Below are 16,614 nucleotides of genomic sequence, written 5' to 3'. Positions count from 1 at the left end.
AAAACAACAGCACTTCTGTAAGGAAAGACTAGAGAAGATCTTAGAGCACAATAAAGAAGGATCAATGAGAAGGTACTTACTGTGTTTGACATATTGATGGCAGGCAGCAACGCTTAAGAAACATAACCCAGCTAGATGTGTCAGCTCACATAGGTCAGAGCAGTATTCAGGAAGCTGGGGTAAACCTGGTTAGAGAAAATGAAGCTAACTCAAAAGAGAAAAGAAGCAACAACAACAAAAACAGCCTTCATAAAAAATGGTAACACCAGGAAAGAAAAAGAACATAGCTACGAGAAGAGGGTGAGAGAAAAAGAATTGTATAAAAAGTGGAGTGTCACATAGTTTTTAATAGAAGAGGTGGAGACTTGACATGCCAGGAAAGGGATAAGACAGCTGGCACTGGGGGCAGAGAGAGAGAGAGAGACAGAGAGAAAGAGAGAGGGAGAGAGAGAAAGAGAAGGTCTAAAATAGATCCCATGGGGACTGAGCCTGAGAGTACAGAAAAGACAATTAAAAAGACTGCCAAATAGCAGCAGAAACCAGATTGAAGCCTGAAAGCATCCAGTTCTAATGAGCCAAATCTGCAGTGCTTTGTTTGCGTCCAACAGCGCTCACTCTCCTGGGAGAGGCAGTGAAGAGAACAAGAATTAGAGGTACATTCTACCTCAGGAACTTGCTGTGCTAGCAAGGATGAAAAGGCTATTGCAGATTGCCAGGCAGATCGTGGCACACATGGAGCCTGACTCATTTGAATTAATCCCTGAGCCTGATCACTGGATATTTACAAGGTAAGGGGAAAAGTATAAATTTAGAAGTCCTGGGTTGGTCCCTAACTCTTTGTGGAAGACTCTAGTTTCTTCCTTACTGGTCCTTTCCATTCCTGCTGAAACCACAGGAACAGGAAGAAGCAAATGCAACATGAAATTGAAAACCTCTTGTTAAAGGATTGCCTTGGAGTGACCAGTTGTGCAGCACAGTTACGTAGAGGCCAAAATGTGAGGATGGTTGACAGGACAGAAGTAACCACCTAGAACTTTTCCAATACATCAGTTACTAACTTCTAAATAAACTGTACATCAGAAGGGGAGAAACGAATTTTTGCTGTGCACAAATTGAGCTTACTAAGCGGTCGCTTCTCTTTCTAGAGAACCCTAAATGCTTGCTCTTACTGAAGCAATAGATGGGTAGTGAGGGCTGGCTCCTTCTCTTTAGCTTCTCATTTATACTCCATATTGTTAGTTCTGCTCCAACCACAGACTATCTCTTAGTTATCAAACCAAATGAAGGGTATAGCACATTCAGACATTTACACCAAGTGTTCCTAAGGACTTCTCATATTTTGCACATTGATCAATGAGCTGAGATTTGACTTGAGTGTCATCTCCTATAGAACATTTTCTGAGCATCAACCTAAAGTAGTCTTCAGCCATTGACATCCCCCACCCACTACTAGCTGTTTTGTTGTTGTTTTGGTTAGGGGTTGTTTGGGTTTGTTTTATTTAAATCTTGACAATGATAACATTTTGTTTATCTACTATGCAAGCCCAGGGAAAAGGGTTTCTTGCTTAAGTCCTTCTCATACCTCTAGTCCCTCAGATTCTTGTAAGCACACAACATATATTCAACAAATACTTACCTTATAAGTGAATAAATGACACAAATCTTGTTGGCAAGTTACACCCAGAACAAGTTAATTCACAAGGCTCTGTATGTAAAAACTGGGGAAGAAAATCCTGTTCTTGACTCTCATAATTTAACTGATATCTGCCTTATTCCCAACAATAAATATTATGGGAAAGAAAATTTTATGGTGAATGGAGACATAAATGACAACAAAAACATTCAAGATAAATCTGAGTATATTTCAATAAAAATTAAACAACCAAGTGAAGTAAGGGTGTGTTGTTATGATCAAGTGGGGATGTGGGAAATAGGTTCTGGAAATAGGCTGGCAATAGGTTCTACAGAATTTGAACAGTCTCACATTCTATTAACTATGACAGGCCTATAAACTAAGTATCAGATAGATTTCCCATAAAGTATGTATTATAAAGCAGTGGTTTTGCTTTGTAGTTTTCTTAATTAAGAATTTTTTTAAGGAAGTAGAATTTATGCTCTTCATTATGAAAGGCAATTTCTAAATAAGTAAGTCTGTCTCCATCCAAGTTTTACATTACCTGTGGAAAGTATTCTCTGCCATTTGGCTTTCAACAAAACAGACAGAATAAAAAATGCAAGAGGAATGTCATCAAAATAAAATAAGTAATTCTAATGAATAATTGATAATTGATAGTACAAAATTCCATCTGCCCTTATACAGCACCATTTACTAATCATGATTCTTTGAACTACAACTAAAATTACAAATCAAATTGTTTCAGCATTTGCCCTTAAGATGCTGATACAGAAAAAAAATACTTAAAAACACTGCACATACAAACACACAATTCAAAAGAATAAATAAATAAATAAACCTGGTCTAGGTTCTTCAAACATATCAAGGCCAATAAATACAAACTAAAAGGGTGGAGAGATGGCTCTGCAGTTAAAAACATTTGCTGATCTCGGAAAGATGCTAACTGTACTGCAAATATTCAATTAAGTGTTTCAAAACTGCCTGTAACTCCAGCTCCAGAAGATCTGATAAAATCTTCTGTCTTCTGTGGGCACAGACATGCAAAAATAGATACACAAACATGCACCTACATATAATCAAACATAAATATTAAATGAACGTACATACTAAAACTAAGAAAGTAATCTTTAAATTGATTTTACAGGAAAACAATTTCATGATTAAAAATTAGAGTGGTTATGGTGGGAAATCATCTGAATGAATGAGTACACAGTTACACAGGTAACTGACCTAACGGAAGACTTTTAAGGTTGCCAAAAAAAAATCAATTATCACAATGATTGCAATAGTTGATTAATAAATTATAATCAGGAATGTTGAAGAAGCACATACTATAAGTAATAAATGAAAATGATTTGTCATTAAGCTCTAGTATTATATTTTATTGGATAAATGGCAAAAAAATTGACATCTAAACTAAATTTAAATTTGGTCTCTATTTAGTAACAAATTAAAAAAAAAAAACTGACACCATTTGACACCAAAGTGAAAGTTTCGTGAGGAGTATAAAGTAACACGCACTAGTCAAATTCCAAACCTGTTTGTTTAATAAATCTTTCGCCTCTTATTTAAAAAAAAAAAAATCTTAATTGTAAGCTGAACAGTAACAGTGTTAAACATCATTTGTGAGTTGGTCATTACGTTGCTCTCACTCAAAAATAAAATAAAAAACGAGTTCATTAACGACAATAGGTATCCTGCCTAGTTACAGTCACTGTAATAAAGACAGCAAACACCCACCTAACCCTTGGACAAGTGGTGCTATGAAATGAAAGAGTTTACACCTTAATGTGAAACTTGAATTTCTATTTCTGACGCTGTTAATTCGAGTATTGCCATACTTTAACCATTAGTGTTTCAAGATTAAGCTGATATCAGCCCAAAAAGAAAATCTGAAAAATTTTTGCTTCTTCATTAGCTGAAGAAAATGCAAAATGTGTGAGCATGTCTTTGCTTATGTACATAAATAATTAGGTATATAGTCATATATCATTTGTCTCAAACACTCAGCAGGCTCCAAACTTAACTCGCATTGTTTATGGCCCAAATAATAACACACATACACTTGTTGGTTCCTTTCTTTGCCTGCCTAACTCTCCTCAGAGAGTAGGATTTTTTTTTTTTTTTTTGAGCATTTCAATGGCATTGGATTCTTAAGGACTAATCTTGTTTGCGAAGAAAGCCAGAGTCAGTGTTTAGGTAGGAGAACTGTAGCTGTGCTCCAAACAATAACGTTGCTTCCATGTGCACACACACAAACGCACAGGACCCTTGCCTCTGAAGGCTCCGGGAGTAGAATCCAGAGCCTTATCAATGAACTCCTTCCCCCATTTTACACAAGTCAGAACCTGCATATTGAATTCAGGCTGAACATTAATTACCCTAAAGATTTCTTAGCCTTAAACTTTGAAAGAAAAATTATAATTGTAAAAAAAAAAAATTAAATAGAACTGCATAGTCATTTTAAGTCACTATCTCAGTTTCATATGAATCGTTATTTCTGGGTTAATATCAGGTATATATGACCACCAAAACAGCACTCTTCATTTTCAAAGTAATGTCTATTTTGTGCTATAAGGCTTTACTTTGAGGCTCATGAGCTGAGACCTTAGACCAGTCAATGCCAGGTACACTAAACAGAACTCTAAATGAAAAACTTTATGGCGCATCTGTGTTCTTACTCACCAGTGGTTTCCACGATGCCTTCCAGGATGACCACAACCTCGAACTGTTCAGTTTGCATGCTTCGCTGGGACAGGTCGTAAAAGGGGCTTTTGGCATCGATCACGTGGCAAATTGTGAGAGGGGACACAAGAAAAAGTTGATCTGCCCCTGTACTAAAACCTACATCCAGTTCAAGTTGGTCAAGGGGAAGGAACTCACCCTCAGGTGTCTGTCGAGACTAGACAAGCACACAGAAAAAGAGAAGAAATCACCACTTGTACTGAAATTATCAAGGCAACCCAACAGTCATATACAACATTGCCAACATTCTGCACTATCAAACATCAGCAATGCAATCCAAACAAATAATTATGTAGCTGTATTCTAGCAAATGGGCTGAAATCCCTCATGGCTCATGCAGAACATACATGCATTATTTATAATAAACAATTTGCTGTAATCACCAGTCCCTAATGCCTGACCTTTGGAGACATACCTACTCCAACAATGGCTATGAGCACAACTATGGAACTTGGTGTGTGTATCTGAATACTGCTTGAAAGAAATCTCTGCATCCTAACCAACTGCATTCCAAAGCTGTCTTTCCTTAGAAAGCAAATAATTTTGGAGTTCAATTGGAAGTTGTTAAGTTAAATGCTGACTATAATATGAGAAGAGATTTGTTGATTTCTTGGAAAGTCATATGAATAATTGTTTGTTGTTTTTTTTTTCAGGAATTTTGTAAAGTAACAAATGGCTAAAAGGCAGAATAAAAAAGACATTTTCATACTGAATTGTGCTATGGAGCATAATCTTAAAGGCTCATGGTTTTCAAGCCCTTGATAATAGTAAGCTACAATATAATTCTCTATTCCTTTATTTTTGATTTTTTAAAAATATAGCCAAAATGTGCTCTGTTGAACTTTTTTAAACAAAATAGAATTTTAAGATAGTGGTCTTCAACAAACAATGTATTTAAATTCTCATAGGACAGTGACATTTAGATTCAATATAATCACTCAAAAGCTTAATTCAACAAACCATTTACGTTATATGACTCTGGATAAAAAGCAAATGTCAGAAAACTATAAAAAATCTATAAAGGTAGACGTACTCATTCTTTTTGTTCCATTTGTTTTCATTTTGTTTAGCGTATTTATTTTACACAATACTTGCACAAGCAAATATTCAGATTTAACTATATTAAAGAGGGGAATAAAAACTGGTAGTTAGATTCTAAATAGTGGGAAGGGTTCTATCCCAGTGCTCTAATAGGACTGGAAAAGCCTGCTATATTTTAAGACTCTTCATCAGCGAGTTTAATAAATGAAAACAAACCAGGAGTGTGAGTTTGCCCAAAACAATAATACTCATTTCAAGACAGACAATAATCTTATTTTCATTTGCAAAGGATATATTGGGTTTGGTAAAAATAAGATAAATCATGTTTGGTAAATAAGGCTGAAAACTCTGAAGAATTGCTGAGTAATCTGCTTTCCGGGGGGAGGGGGTAGAACATGAATAGTTTTGAGTCCGTGGTGGTATATCATGGTTACAGCCCACTCACTAGGCTTTAAAAACTGAACTAATTCGTTTGTCGGGCTGGATCCATTACAATTGGTAACACGGGAATTTTTACTTGTGTAGGAGACTATCCATGGAAAACACTGAGACCATTTTTCTTTGTTAATAATGTAAATATAGAAGAAAAGGAGGGAGAGGACTTCTGAAGAGGAGAGGGGGGAAGATATGATTTCTGATGACATTTTGTTGTTGTTTTTAATCTGTGGGGACATCTGCTTATTAAAAAACTAAAACCTCAGGTTTCACAAACTCTACGGGAGAACATTTGGTATTTCCAAATCAGCAGGAAAAATACCTGCATGAAGCTTTTTCCAGACGTCTATATTTTCAACATACTCCCAAATTAATAAAAGATGAATGAGACTAACACCTTCCCAACTGCCACCTGTGTATTGGTAGCTGATTCATATATGGAAATAATAGCTGAGAAACACAAAACAGGGGCAAAGATGAACCAAGTCCATTTCATGGTTCTCCTACGTGAGAAGCAACAGGTACTACACAATCGCAAGGTGATATTCTGAAATCCATAGTTGATGACCGTAATTCACATCCTTTTACTAGGGCTGCCTGCTACTGCCTTTTCTATGTTCTGCTTTTCTGCGCCACACCATGGACAGTATCTTTAAACTCTCCCCTTTGGGAAATATTTCTTCAAGGAAGATAATTTTGGATTACCGTATGTGTAAACCAAAACTAAAAGTCACCTTATTTTTGATATATTTGTTATTCTTATTGTGCTGAATATTTCCTAACCTTTCAACAACTGAAAAGAAGAGTGGCCTAAACACAGTCAAGCTACCAGGAGATTGTCAAGCTTGAATTGGGAATACTTCATTGCTTAGTGAAGTGGTTTATTATGACACAGGTAATTTAGGTTTAAATACGCATAGTTCCACTCCATTCAGTTTCAATAAGTCTTCATTTTTGAAATGCTTGTTCGTGATTTTCAAATCAATGCTCTCTAATCAACCTCTCACCAATCAACCCCTTTGAATTCTGTCCTATCCAGATCTCCCTACTGTGTGACACTATGGAGAAAGTTTTAATAACTTCATCTTAAAGATACTTCTCATGCTTCATATAAGATCAGTGATGCCCCATACCTATGTATTAAAATTGTTTTCCAAAATCATTATATAATATGTTGTTTAATTTCCTGAGGTACTTTACACACACTTAAATTTTTCCTCCAAGTTTTCATCACCTATGTAGGTATTTCAACTCTAAGTTCACTGAATCTCTGGTTTTGTTTTTTTTTTTCTTTGTCTCTGACTTGAAAATAGACTAAGAAGCCTATTAATAACTAGAAGCAGGCTTTGGTGGAGGTCAAAAGTAAAAGATGTGGTGTCAGAGAAGAGGATCCTTGGAAGGCTGGAACTCTCTGAAGTCTGGACTGCTGACTGAAGTCAAGTGTGTCTGCTATCACTGCTCAGACAAAAACCTTTCAGACTGCAGAAAGCTGCAGGTGCCTGCTAGGTTCGGTTCATTCTCAAAACAGATACATTCTATACTGCATTTCTAATATTTATAATCTAGAAGCTCTTGATCCTGGTAGCAGTCCCAAGATTAGCCAGATCAATGTTAAGGAAAAAAATAACAGTGAGGGAAGAGAAGTGAGCGTTTTTGTTTGTTTGTTCGTTTGTTTTTTGCTTAAAGCACTATAACATACACTTGCATATGAAAAAGATAAAGATAAAGAGGGAGAGATACTTATGTAAATAGTCTTATAAAGGTATGCGGCACTCCACATTGTGAGATATTTGATTATAGGCAAAGTCTTTTTAGATAAAGAGAATTTAACCCTTCTTGATGCTAAGAGTTCTGAGCCAAAAATAGGCTGCTCTGAATGGAACGGTTGTGGCTAGTTGTTGTATGCACAAGAGCAAAAGTTTTGAGTTGGAGGAAAGGTTGAGGATCTCTAAGGCAAACCTAATTTCTTGCATTTTCTGTCTCAAAATTACAATTTGAACATGGATTTTTTGAAATAAATTTGTACGATTTTAATTGTGGTAATGCCTTCTAAGGTATCGTTCATATTAAAACATCTACGGAAAAAGTATTCAATTATACAGAATTCACATTTAATGAAAAGAAATCTCTGAATATATTTCAAGGGTTTTGCCTAGATCTAGAGTGTTACGTTTGACTTTCAAAGAATCTGTATTGTACAATGACTTTGACTCCTCTCAGATTCCAAAAAAGTCTACAAGAGGATCAGGTGCATTTTTAAAACAAATTTAAAGAAAAAAAAAAGTTCACTCATGTTCAGAAGGGACAGAAGGGAGCATCTTATTCAGGAACTTATAGACAAATAGTTTACTTTCAGTGTAAGAAAAAAGCTAATTGAAGGTTTTACACACATACACATTTTTCACTGTCCTGTCATACATAAGCAGACGTGCATTCAGCCATTGTCTTCCTGGGTATTATGTGGCCACCTGTCTACATTCAAGCTCCAGAGTCACACTTTACTAACTCTGCCTAGACACTTGCTAACCTGCTGTCTCTGGCCTGTAACTGAGCTCTGCTCCAGTTTGAAGCTGCCACAGGATTCTGAACATAATGCCTACTCATCACCACCTGTCTCTGCCATCGTCTGTGTCCTGGCTGTACCTTCAGCTTCCCACAGTTCTCAACTGACAAAGCGCTGCACAATCACTGATTATGAGAGGAGAATAAGATGAAGTGAAGGAATTTCACTTCTCTTTAAATGTTTCCTATCATATCTGTGAGTTTATATAGGCCAAGTATATAGTGAAGTCACAAAGTAAAAGAAAGCATAGAGTGTAGTCAGAGTATTATCCAATAGTTAAATGTAGGAAATATGTATAAGACATGTGCTGATACCAGGAATTAAACTGCCTCTATGGCTCAAAGCAATTATAATAAAACCTCTGACATGCAGGTCAGAATTTAAGGTAGAGAAGTATGTAGACCTAAAATTTCATTTGCACTGTCTGTGATAGACCTTTGTATGTACCTTTGGATAATTAAAGCTGATTTTTTTTTAGCTCAGATAGAATTAAAGTCAGTGCCAAGTCTTAAAAAAATGTTTTTAATATTAAGCTTAATTAATCCATAAAATGCCCACTTTTTAATGAAAGGAATGTACCTTCTTTGGATGCGATGTAATTTATCTTGCAATAGATTATGTGAGCCTTTTGTACTGTTCAAATGAACGCTCTGCTTTGTGTCACCATGGGGGCCTTTTGTTGGCTTTATAGTAACTATGGGCAGGATTTGTATCCCTGTTTGCACATTCCTCTCCTACCCACAACACCCTTCAATCCATGAAATGCCTTTTCCTGCTTCCTTTTATCATTTGTTCTTACCTACTGCTGTTCACTTGTGGGTTTTTACATCTCTTGCTTGTGTTCATACTTCTATTTTATGAGCACAAGGCACCCTGTACTCTTTAAGACACATATTTAAATGAAAACCAACATAAACTTTAAAATATTACTACTAGTGTAAAAAGGATTTTAGAAAGATTTTAGAAATAACCCTAAATCTGTACCTTTTAGAGGACTGTCTTGCTTGTGTCAAAGAAAACAAAGCTAAACATGTAACTACTGTACTGTGGTTTTGGTTTCTTGTTTGTTTGTTGTTTTTGAGGTTATAATGAGCCCATCTAAAACAACCAATATCAGGCCCCCTCTTGTCAGTTCTGAGGTACTTTTTCTTAGACTGTACAATATCCTTTGGCATTTGCAGAAGTTTTCTACAATGAGAAAGCTTTGATCTTATTCAGATAAACTTTTATACAGATATATTTTTATAGATTGATGTTTTAAAAAGAAAGTTAAGGCATAAAGAAAAGTTTGGCCAAAATCTATTTGTAAAAGAGTGTCAGGCAGGCTAGATAAGGTTATATAAAGTGAAAAGCAAAACCATATTTAAGTGCAAGATAGGAAATAAAGACAAAACCATACGCTTATGAGAAAATTCAAGAAACTTATAGGCCAAGAGTCATTGTGGCTAATGACTAATAAAACCTTGGATAGGGCTGGGATGTAGCTCAGTGGTAGAGTAATTTTCCAGTATTTCCCACTCTGGGTCATTGGGTTGGTCTTCATGCAGTGACAAAATAATAATTGTAATAATTAGTAATAATAATAGTAATAGTGATGATGACGATGATAATAAGTTTGGCCGTGGTTGTGTCTACATGGTAGAGGCTTGCTGGCATTCATGAGACATTAGGTTCCCAGCACTATGAAGGGAGTAAAGAGGCTAATGATGTTGTAGACTATAATACTGTTTTCTGTTGCATCTGAGCATGATCACACTCCTATTGTAGAAACCACACAGCATCAAATTTTGAATAGCCATGTGAATGGAGAATGAAGATGCATACACAGACAATGTACATGAAGTTAGAAGAAAAAGGAAATGTACCCTAACACCTTTTAATAGATGAATGTTAAAAGCTGTGTGTGGTCTTCCAAGGAAACCAATGACTGTTGGTTATGATAGAAATATGAAGAGGTAAGAATATGTTCCTCTAAAAATACTTTCTTTGTACCCCTTTTAAAGTATGGCTATAATAATAGTAGCTTTTTGTAAATATAGGAAAAATATTTGTCTGACTATATAGGACAGTGTTTCAGCAATAAACTTTAAACAATTGAAGAGTCCCTCAAAGATCATTTTATTCTTCTTTTCAAAAAAGGACGATCAATCATCAGTGCCTAGTGACAGGAAGCAACAGTGAGCTTTACAGTTCCTGCAGACCTTCAGTGGGTTAAAAGCTCCACCATCTCAGCCAAAGAGATTTCAAGTCCTAGGACCAGGCACTTTTATTGAAACTTCTCAAAAATGATACAGTAAATTAATGTGGCCATGGTATTAATTTCTTTCTATTCTTTAGGTTGAAAGAAAGAGAAGTAAAATAAATTAAAAGCCAAGTAAATATTAATTTCATGAGAGGAAAAAATATCAAGAATATTTACCTTAAAATAGTTCTATGGAGGTGTATTTATAATTAATGAGCTTGTCGCCACTTAAAATAACTTTCAGTTATACCTCTCACTTTTTAATTTGTAAGTAAATATTGACCTTTCTAGTCATAAAGTTACGAGACCTAACCATGATTATTCGGAGAAATTTTAGTGTTTTCATGTAAGAAACTAAGGTCTGGATTTTAAACACAAATTGCCTTCAATGTAAGTGAAAAGCAAAATTGAATAATTGAATAATTAGAATAATTTCTCTCAGATAATTGGGAATTCCAAAGAAAGGATGAGTGAGCCTCAGAGTATCCAATATTAGAAAGGCATGCCCTTATTCTGTGTCTTCCCAAGAACAGAAAGTAGTTTATAATGATTCAATAAATCTAAATTTGTGCCAATAAAGAATTTTTAGATTTGGCAAATAACATGCAAGCAGGAAAATGTTAGTTATAATAAAACATATGCATACTATAATTATGGTTAAATAACATACTACCTTTTGACACAAAATTCTGCAGATTGTTTATTGAAGAAACACAAATATAGAGTTTAAGGTGTTAAATAGTAGAAAATTAAAGATGTGAACTGATATTTAGTAAAGATAACTTTACTAAACAACTTTTAAACTTTTAGTTTTTGATGTAGTTTTTATCTCATAGCACAGTTGACATTTTAGGTCACTTCAAGTGTCTCCAACAGAAAATAAGGGTCACTCATTAAAGCAAATAACCCCTCTAATTTTGCTGGATGTTATTAATTCCTCAGTAGAATGTGATTTCTTTTCAATGTAGTATAAAAAATGATAAACACTGTAAGAATTCATTTTAAGTACCTTACCTACCAGAAAAGACAAACATACTTAAAATAAGCCACATTAACTTCACTGTAATTTTCTGTCAATATGAATTTAATATCACATGCTAATAAGGTTTACTTTCAGAACTATCATTCTCCTAATAAATAAGAAGGATTGTACCTCACTACTACTGTATTATTGGAATGTGATATTGATTTTATCACCTTGTGTTAATATAGCACCTTGTTCCAATACTATAATATTTTATTTCTTAATTCAAGATACTGTTCTGGTAAAGATTAAGCATGGAATGTATAAAAAATTATTTTATGGGAATGTGCACTACTGTAAAGATCAAGAACCTAAAATTCATTATAAACAACTGTGTCACTTATCTATAGACTAATTTTAATTGTATCTTGGACTAGTATAGGGAGAGCTTCAACATGATATCCACACACAGATGCCTTCACAGTGTTTCAGCATTCCAAGAGCTCCTCTCTGCCCACAAGGCCTCCCTAATGAAGCAGATGAAGAGTTTACTCTACACATAGAATGGAGCACACACAGTGCCACTATCACAAACATGTCTGCAGCTCATCCACTTAGCTGGATCTACCAAGCCACTTAACTCAAACCTATGTCAACAAAAGAAAATGCCACCTTAAAAATGTAACAACTGTGTGTAGCAAAAGCGTACAAAAGAATAAGATCAATCAAAATTATATAATCATAGCTGTCCTTATAAGCATGTACATCAGAGCCAGGCTGAAATCTTTACACTCTGATATATTTTAAAAACTGTATTTTATTTACTAATGCAGCATAGGAAATACTCATGTGATGAGAAGTGACAGGGCAAGTGAACTGCTTTAATTCAAGCACTGCACTGGCCAACTTGGTCAAGAATAATTAGGATGAGATCTTATAAGTGCTAATGAAAGTGACATAAGAGCAATTTTTTTTAATCCTGGGAGAACACTTTTAACTGTATAATAAGTTGGAGCTGTATAAAATAATGCATAGTTGAATGGTGCCAGTTGAAATTTTAAAGGCAAAATTTCACTTCTACTCAGATATCAGTCGTTTTATTACCTTAGTTCTGAACCTGCCTATGCTTCTTTATATAATCTATATATAATCTCAGATTAATTTCCTTCAATAATAAAACATTCATTTGCCGTTACCAATGTATGAACATTTAGAAACAATCAATCTAGGAAATGCAGAAGAAGAAGAAGAAGAAGAAGAAGAAGAAGAAGAAGAAGAAGAAGAAGAAGAAGAAGAAGACACCTGTAGACCTACAGAGAACTAGATTTTAATCCTTCCTTACCAGGCTCTAATTAATAACTAGAGGACTCTTCTTGTTTGTGGTGATGCCTTGTAAGGGCTACAAGGACCTTACCTTAATATCTACTCTATGAGCAATTTGTTTTAGCATTTATGGCACTGGTGTTAGGAAGCAATCTTCTTTAATGGATGCTGAAAAGCTTCAAGTGAAATCTATAATTGACAAAGTCTTCATAGAAACAGGCAATTAAGAATAAAATTAACAAGAGGCTCTACAGAAAAAGCACTCAAGATTTCACAGGATACATCTCTAGGAAAATATTTAGTAAAAATAGCAATTTTAAAGAAACAGATATAGCATCCTCTAATAACAGCTGCCTGGATCTACTACGCTTGTTTAAAAGATGACCATGGTTAAACTTACTTTGCCTTGCAGAGTAATCCACCTGGTGGCATTTTGGGGAGGGGGAAGCACAGTAAAGGCAAAAAAAAAAAAAAAAAAAAAAAAACAAAAAAAAAAAAAACAAAAAAAAAAAAACCCAAACTAAAGTTGAGGCAACTTCAACATCTAACTCTTCAAATTAGAGGCGTTAGTGCCCCCTGCTTAGAGGACTCAAGAGTTGACAACAAACCAAAAGCGCTCACAGAACCAAGCAGCAGCTTAGGAGCAGGAGCCCACAGCACTCCCTATCACCACCGAGGTGTGTCACAGCACATCCGGGGTGAGGAACATAAACAGGAGCAGGGGAATGGGGATGAGAACAGAACTGGCAACTATGCCCTCTGCCTAGTCCCCAGCTCTTTCACCACCACCCCTTCCCCACCCCAACACACACACACACACACACACACACACACACTCACACTCACACTCACACACACTCGCACACTCTGCCACCCTGCCTCTAGCCCCAAAGAAGTTTACCTGTGGTGGAAGGACAAACCGGGGTGGGGGGCAGAGTGGTTCCCGGGGGACTGAATCTTCGGGTTTCTGGGTAGCATAGGCTTGGTGGGGAAGGGGAGGGCTGCACTTACTTTAAGCAGCTTGCAGCGAATCTGCGCGGAGACCATGTGGCTGTTGCGCAGGTTGCCCACCCGGAACATGAGAGTGAGTTTTCCGTCCCTCATGGAGATCACCGCATGCTCACTGAACATGAGGGTCTCGGCGCGCTTCTTGGGCTGGGACATCTTGATGAACATGCAGCCGATGAGGAAAGCGTCCACGATGGAGCCTAAGATGGACTGGAAGAGGAAGAGGATGATGCCCTCGGGGCACTTGTCGGTGATGTAGCGGTAGCCATAGCCGATGGTGGCCTCGGTCTCGATGAAGAACAGGAAGGCAGAGGGGAAGTTATAGACATTGGCCACACAGGGAGTGTAGTTGCCAACGTGCGCTTTGTTCAGGTCGCCCCGGGTGTAAGCGATCACCCACCACATGGACGCCATGAAGAGCCAGGCCACAGTGTAGGTGAGGATGAAAATAAAGAGGTTCCAACGCCACTTGAGGTCCACCAGGGTGGTGAAGAGGTCCGAGAGGTAGCGACTGGTCTCGCTGCCCAGGTTGCCATGCTGCACGTTGCACCGGCCGTTCTTGTCCACGAACCGCTGCCTCTTCTTCTTGGGTACAAGCTGGTGCTGCGGGCCCTGTCCTGGCCCCTGGGGCTGCAAGCCCGAGCCGCTCGACGAAGTGGTCACTACCTGGTAATCGTCCCCAAATTTCCTTCGGAGTGCAGACATAATACGGAGGGGCGAGCCAGATTCAAACAAGAAGCGGAGGCGCAGGAGCCAAGCGCTGCAAACCAGCACCAATAAGGAGGTGGGGGTAGGGGACAAAAGCAGGAGAGGAGGGGACGAAAGCAGGCGCCTGGGTTGGGGTTGGGGGGTAGGGAGCAGCCTGCAGGTAGCGGCAATCTCTTCCCCCCCAGCAGACGCCTCACCTCCCTTGGGACTGAGGCTTTCTTTCCCAGCGCAGTGGTAAAACAGACGTGTTCCACACTCAAGGCAGGAGGGATGCAAGGTGTAAGAACCCAAGTGCAAGGTTGCCCCCAAGCTCTTCGAGGTTTCTCTCTTCTACCCCCACCACCGGCATCCCGGGCCACCTCTTACCTTTCCACAGCACCCCACCCTCGACTCTCTTGCAGCGCCCCTGAACAGGCTGCTGAAATTTAATGAGTTTGACAAGCAAGTCCCACCTCACCTGCCAACTCCCCAAGCTACTAAACTGCGCTACCTGCCTGGTCCGGGCCCTTCCCCCCCCCTCCCAGCTGCACCCTGATCACCCGCCCCCCCGGAGTGCTCCCGGCTCCCTTGTCACTCCCGCCTCCTATCTTTTTGCCAAAATCCCGCCCAGAGGCATGTCTGCTGGGCAATGGTGCAACGCCCCCTACCCACGCTCCGCTGGCTCAGAATCCCCCGCCCGGGACTCCAGAGACCTGTATTCCTGCCGTGCGCAGGCGGTCGAGTTTCCACGCGCGCCACCGGGGCCTTGGAGTGGACTCTCGGGGGGCCTGCCAAGCCACCCCCGCGCTCCGGGGAGCGCTGGAAGCCCGGGCACTCACCCAGCGGCTGAGGACTGGCGGAGGTGCTGCAAGCAGCACAGAGAGCCTGGCCAAGCACCCCGCGCTCAAGGCTGCCTGACCTTTTCCTACTTTTTTTGGTGTTCCAGGATGAGAGGCAAAGCAGGTGCGTCGTCAAGCTCCGCACCTCCCGGAGGGCACTGCGCGGTCCCCGCCAGAAGATCCCGCTGCTCCAGGCAGAGACTGACTCGGACGCCTGACTCCGGCGATCCTCGGCTCGTGGTGCCCTCTTTCCAGGCGACAGCGCGGCTGCTGAACCGGGGTCAGACTTTCAGGTTAAACGCTGGCTTTGCTCCAGCTTTTTCCTCACGGCGCAAACAGTTGAGTCTTCCTTCCCTCGGTTTCCTATTCCATGTCCTCGCTTTGCTTGCCCCGGGTGGATGGAGGATGCGAGGCTCAAGCAGAGGCAACCGGAATGAGGTGTGTGTGCTGGTGCGTGTGATCAGCTGCAGAGCCGCGCTAGCCCCGCCTGTCCTTGCCTTCCCCCGCTGCTCTGCCAGCCTGAATTGCACCTCCGCGCCTTGGTTGAGCCCGCAGTGTCTGGCAGCTGAGAGAACGCAAGTCCCTCCAATGAGAAGCAGCTTCGAATCTGCTCCCTAACCGCAGCCAACTCTTCCTCGCCCCCCTGCATCCATTAGAAAGCCCCCAGCAGCAACAAATGCTGCTTTCTGCGAGAAGTACAATATGTCTCTATTTCTAGGGCTCTCTCTTAAGCGGATACTAGGATTTGGGAATGCATCATCAACAGAGATCCGGCTTTCAGATAGGCGTATTCAGAACCCAAAAATTCAAAAACAGGGGGACCTGACCATTGGGAACCCCAAGAAGTGCCACACTAACAGGAATCTAAAATCTCTTCTGAAAAGGATTCTATGAGAAAGGCTTGGAATATCTAGAGATAGTGTGTAGATATAATTGAGGGAAAAGTATTGCATTTTAATGGCCCCAGCCTGGCAGTTAACTTAATGGAGGGGCAAAGTGCAGAAACAGCTGATAGAGAGCCCTTGAGTAAATGCCAATTTATTTACCACATTTCATGTTCGTTTGAAAATGTCATGAGGGCTTAAGCCATATTCCATTCAGTGCAGTCACACAAAGTTGGTAGAAAGTCAA

The 16,614-nt window shown here is 39.1% G+C and overlaps 1 protein-coding gene across 6 annotated transcripts in view; it reads right to left on the bottom strand.

The window, feature by feature from the left end:
• Kcnj3 (potassium inwardly rectifying channel subfamily J member 3) overlaps window positions 1–15,621 on the bottom strand; it is a 183,790-nt gene extending 168,169 nt beyond the window's left edge. For 2 of the 6 annotated variants that reach the window (XM_060390182.1, XM_060390185.1), the window contains exons 1-3: window positions 13,961–15,324; window positions 4,322–4,538; window positions 81–185 (exon numbers count right to left, since the gene is read on the bottom strand). In XM_060390182.1, coding sequence (XP_060246165.1) covers window positions 81–185; window positions 4,322–4,538; window positions 13,961–14,662 — 1,024 coding nt within the window. In that variant the 5' untranslated portion in view covers window positions 14,663–15,324. Of the gene's footprint in view, window positions 1–80; window positions 186–4,321; window positions 4,539–13,850; window positions 15,325–15,483 lie in introns of those variants that run through there. The other 4 variants (XM_060390183.1, XM_060390184.1, XM_060390186.1 and 1 more) reach the window with 4 other exon arrangements.
• Window positions 15,622–16,614: the final 993 nt, after the last annotated feature.

This window comes from Meriones unguiculatus, chromosome 8 (assembly GCF_030254825.1).
Source record: "Meriones unguiculatus strain TT.TT164.6M chromosome 8, Bangor_MerUng_6.1, whole genome shotgun sequence".
NCBI classification, from domain to species: domain Eukaryota; kingdom Metazoa; phylum Chordata; class Mammalia; order Rodentia; family Muridae; genus Meriones; species Meriones unguiculatus.
This window is presented reverse-complemented; position numbering and strand designations above follow the sequence as displayed.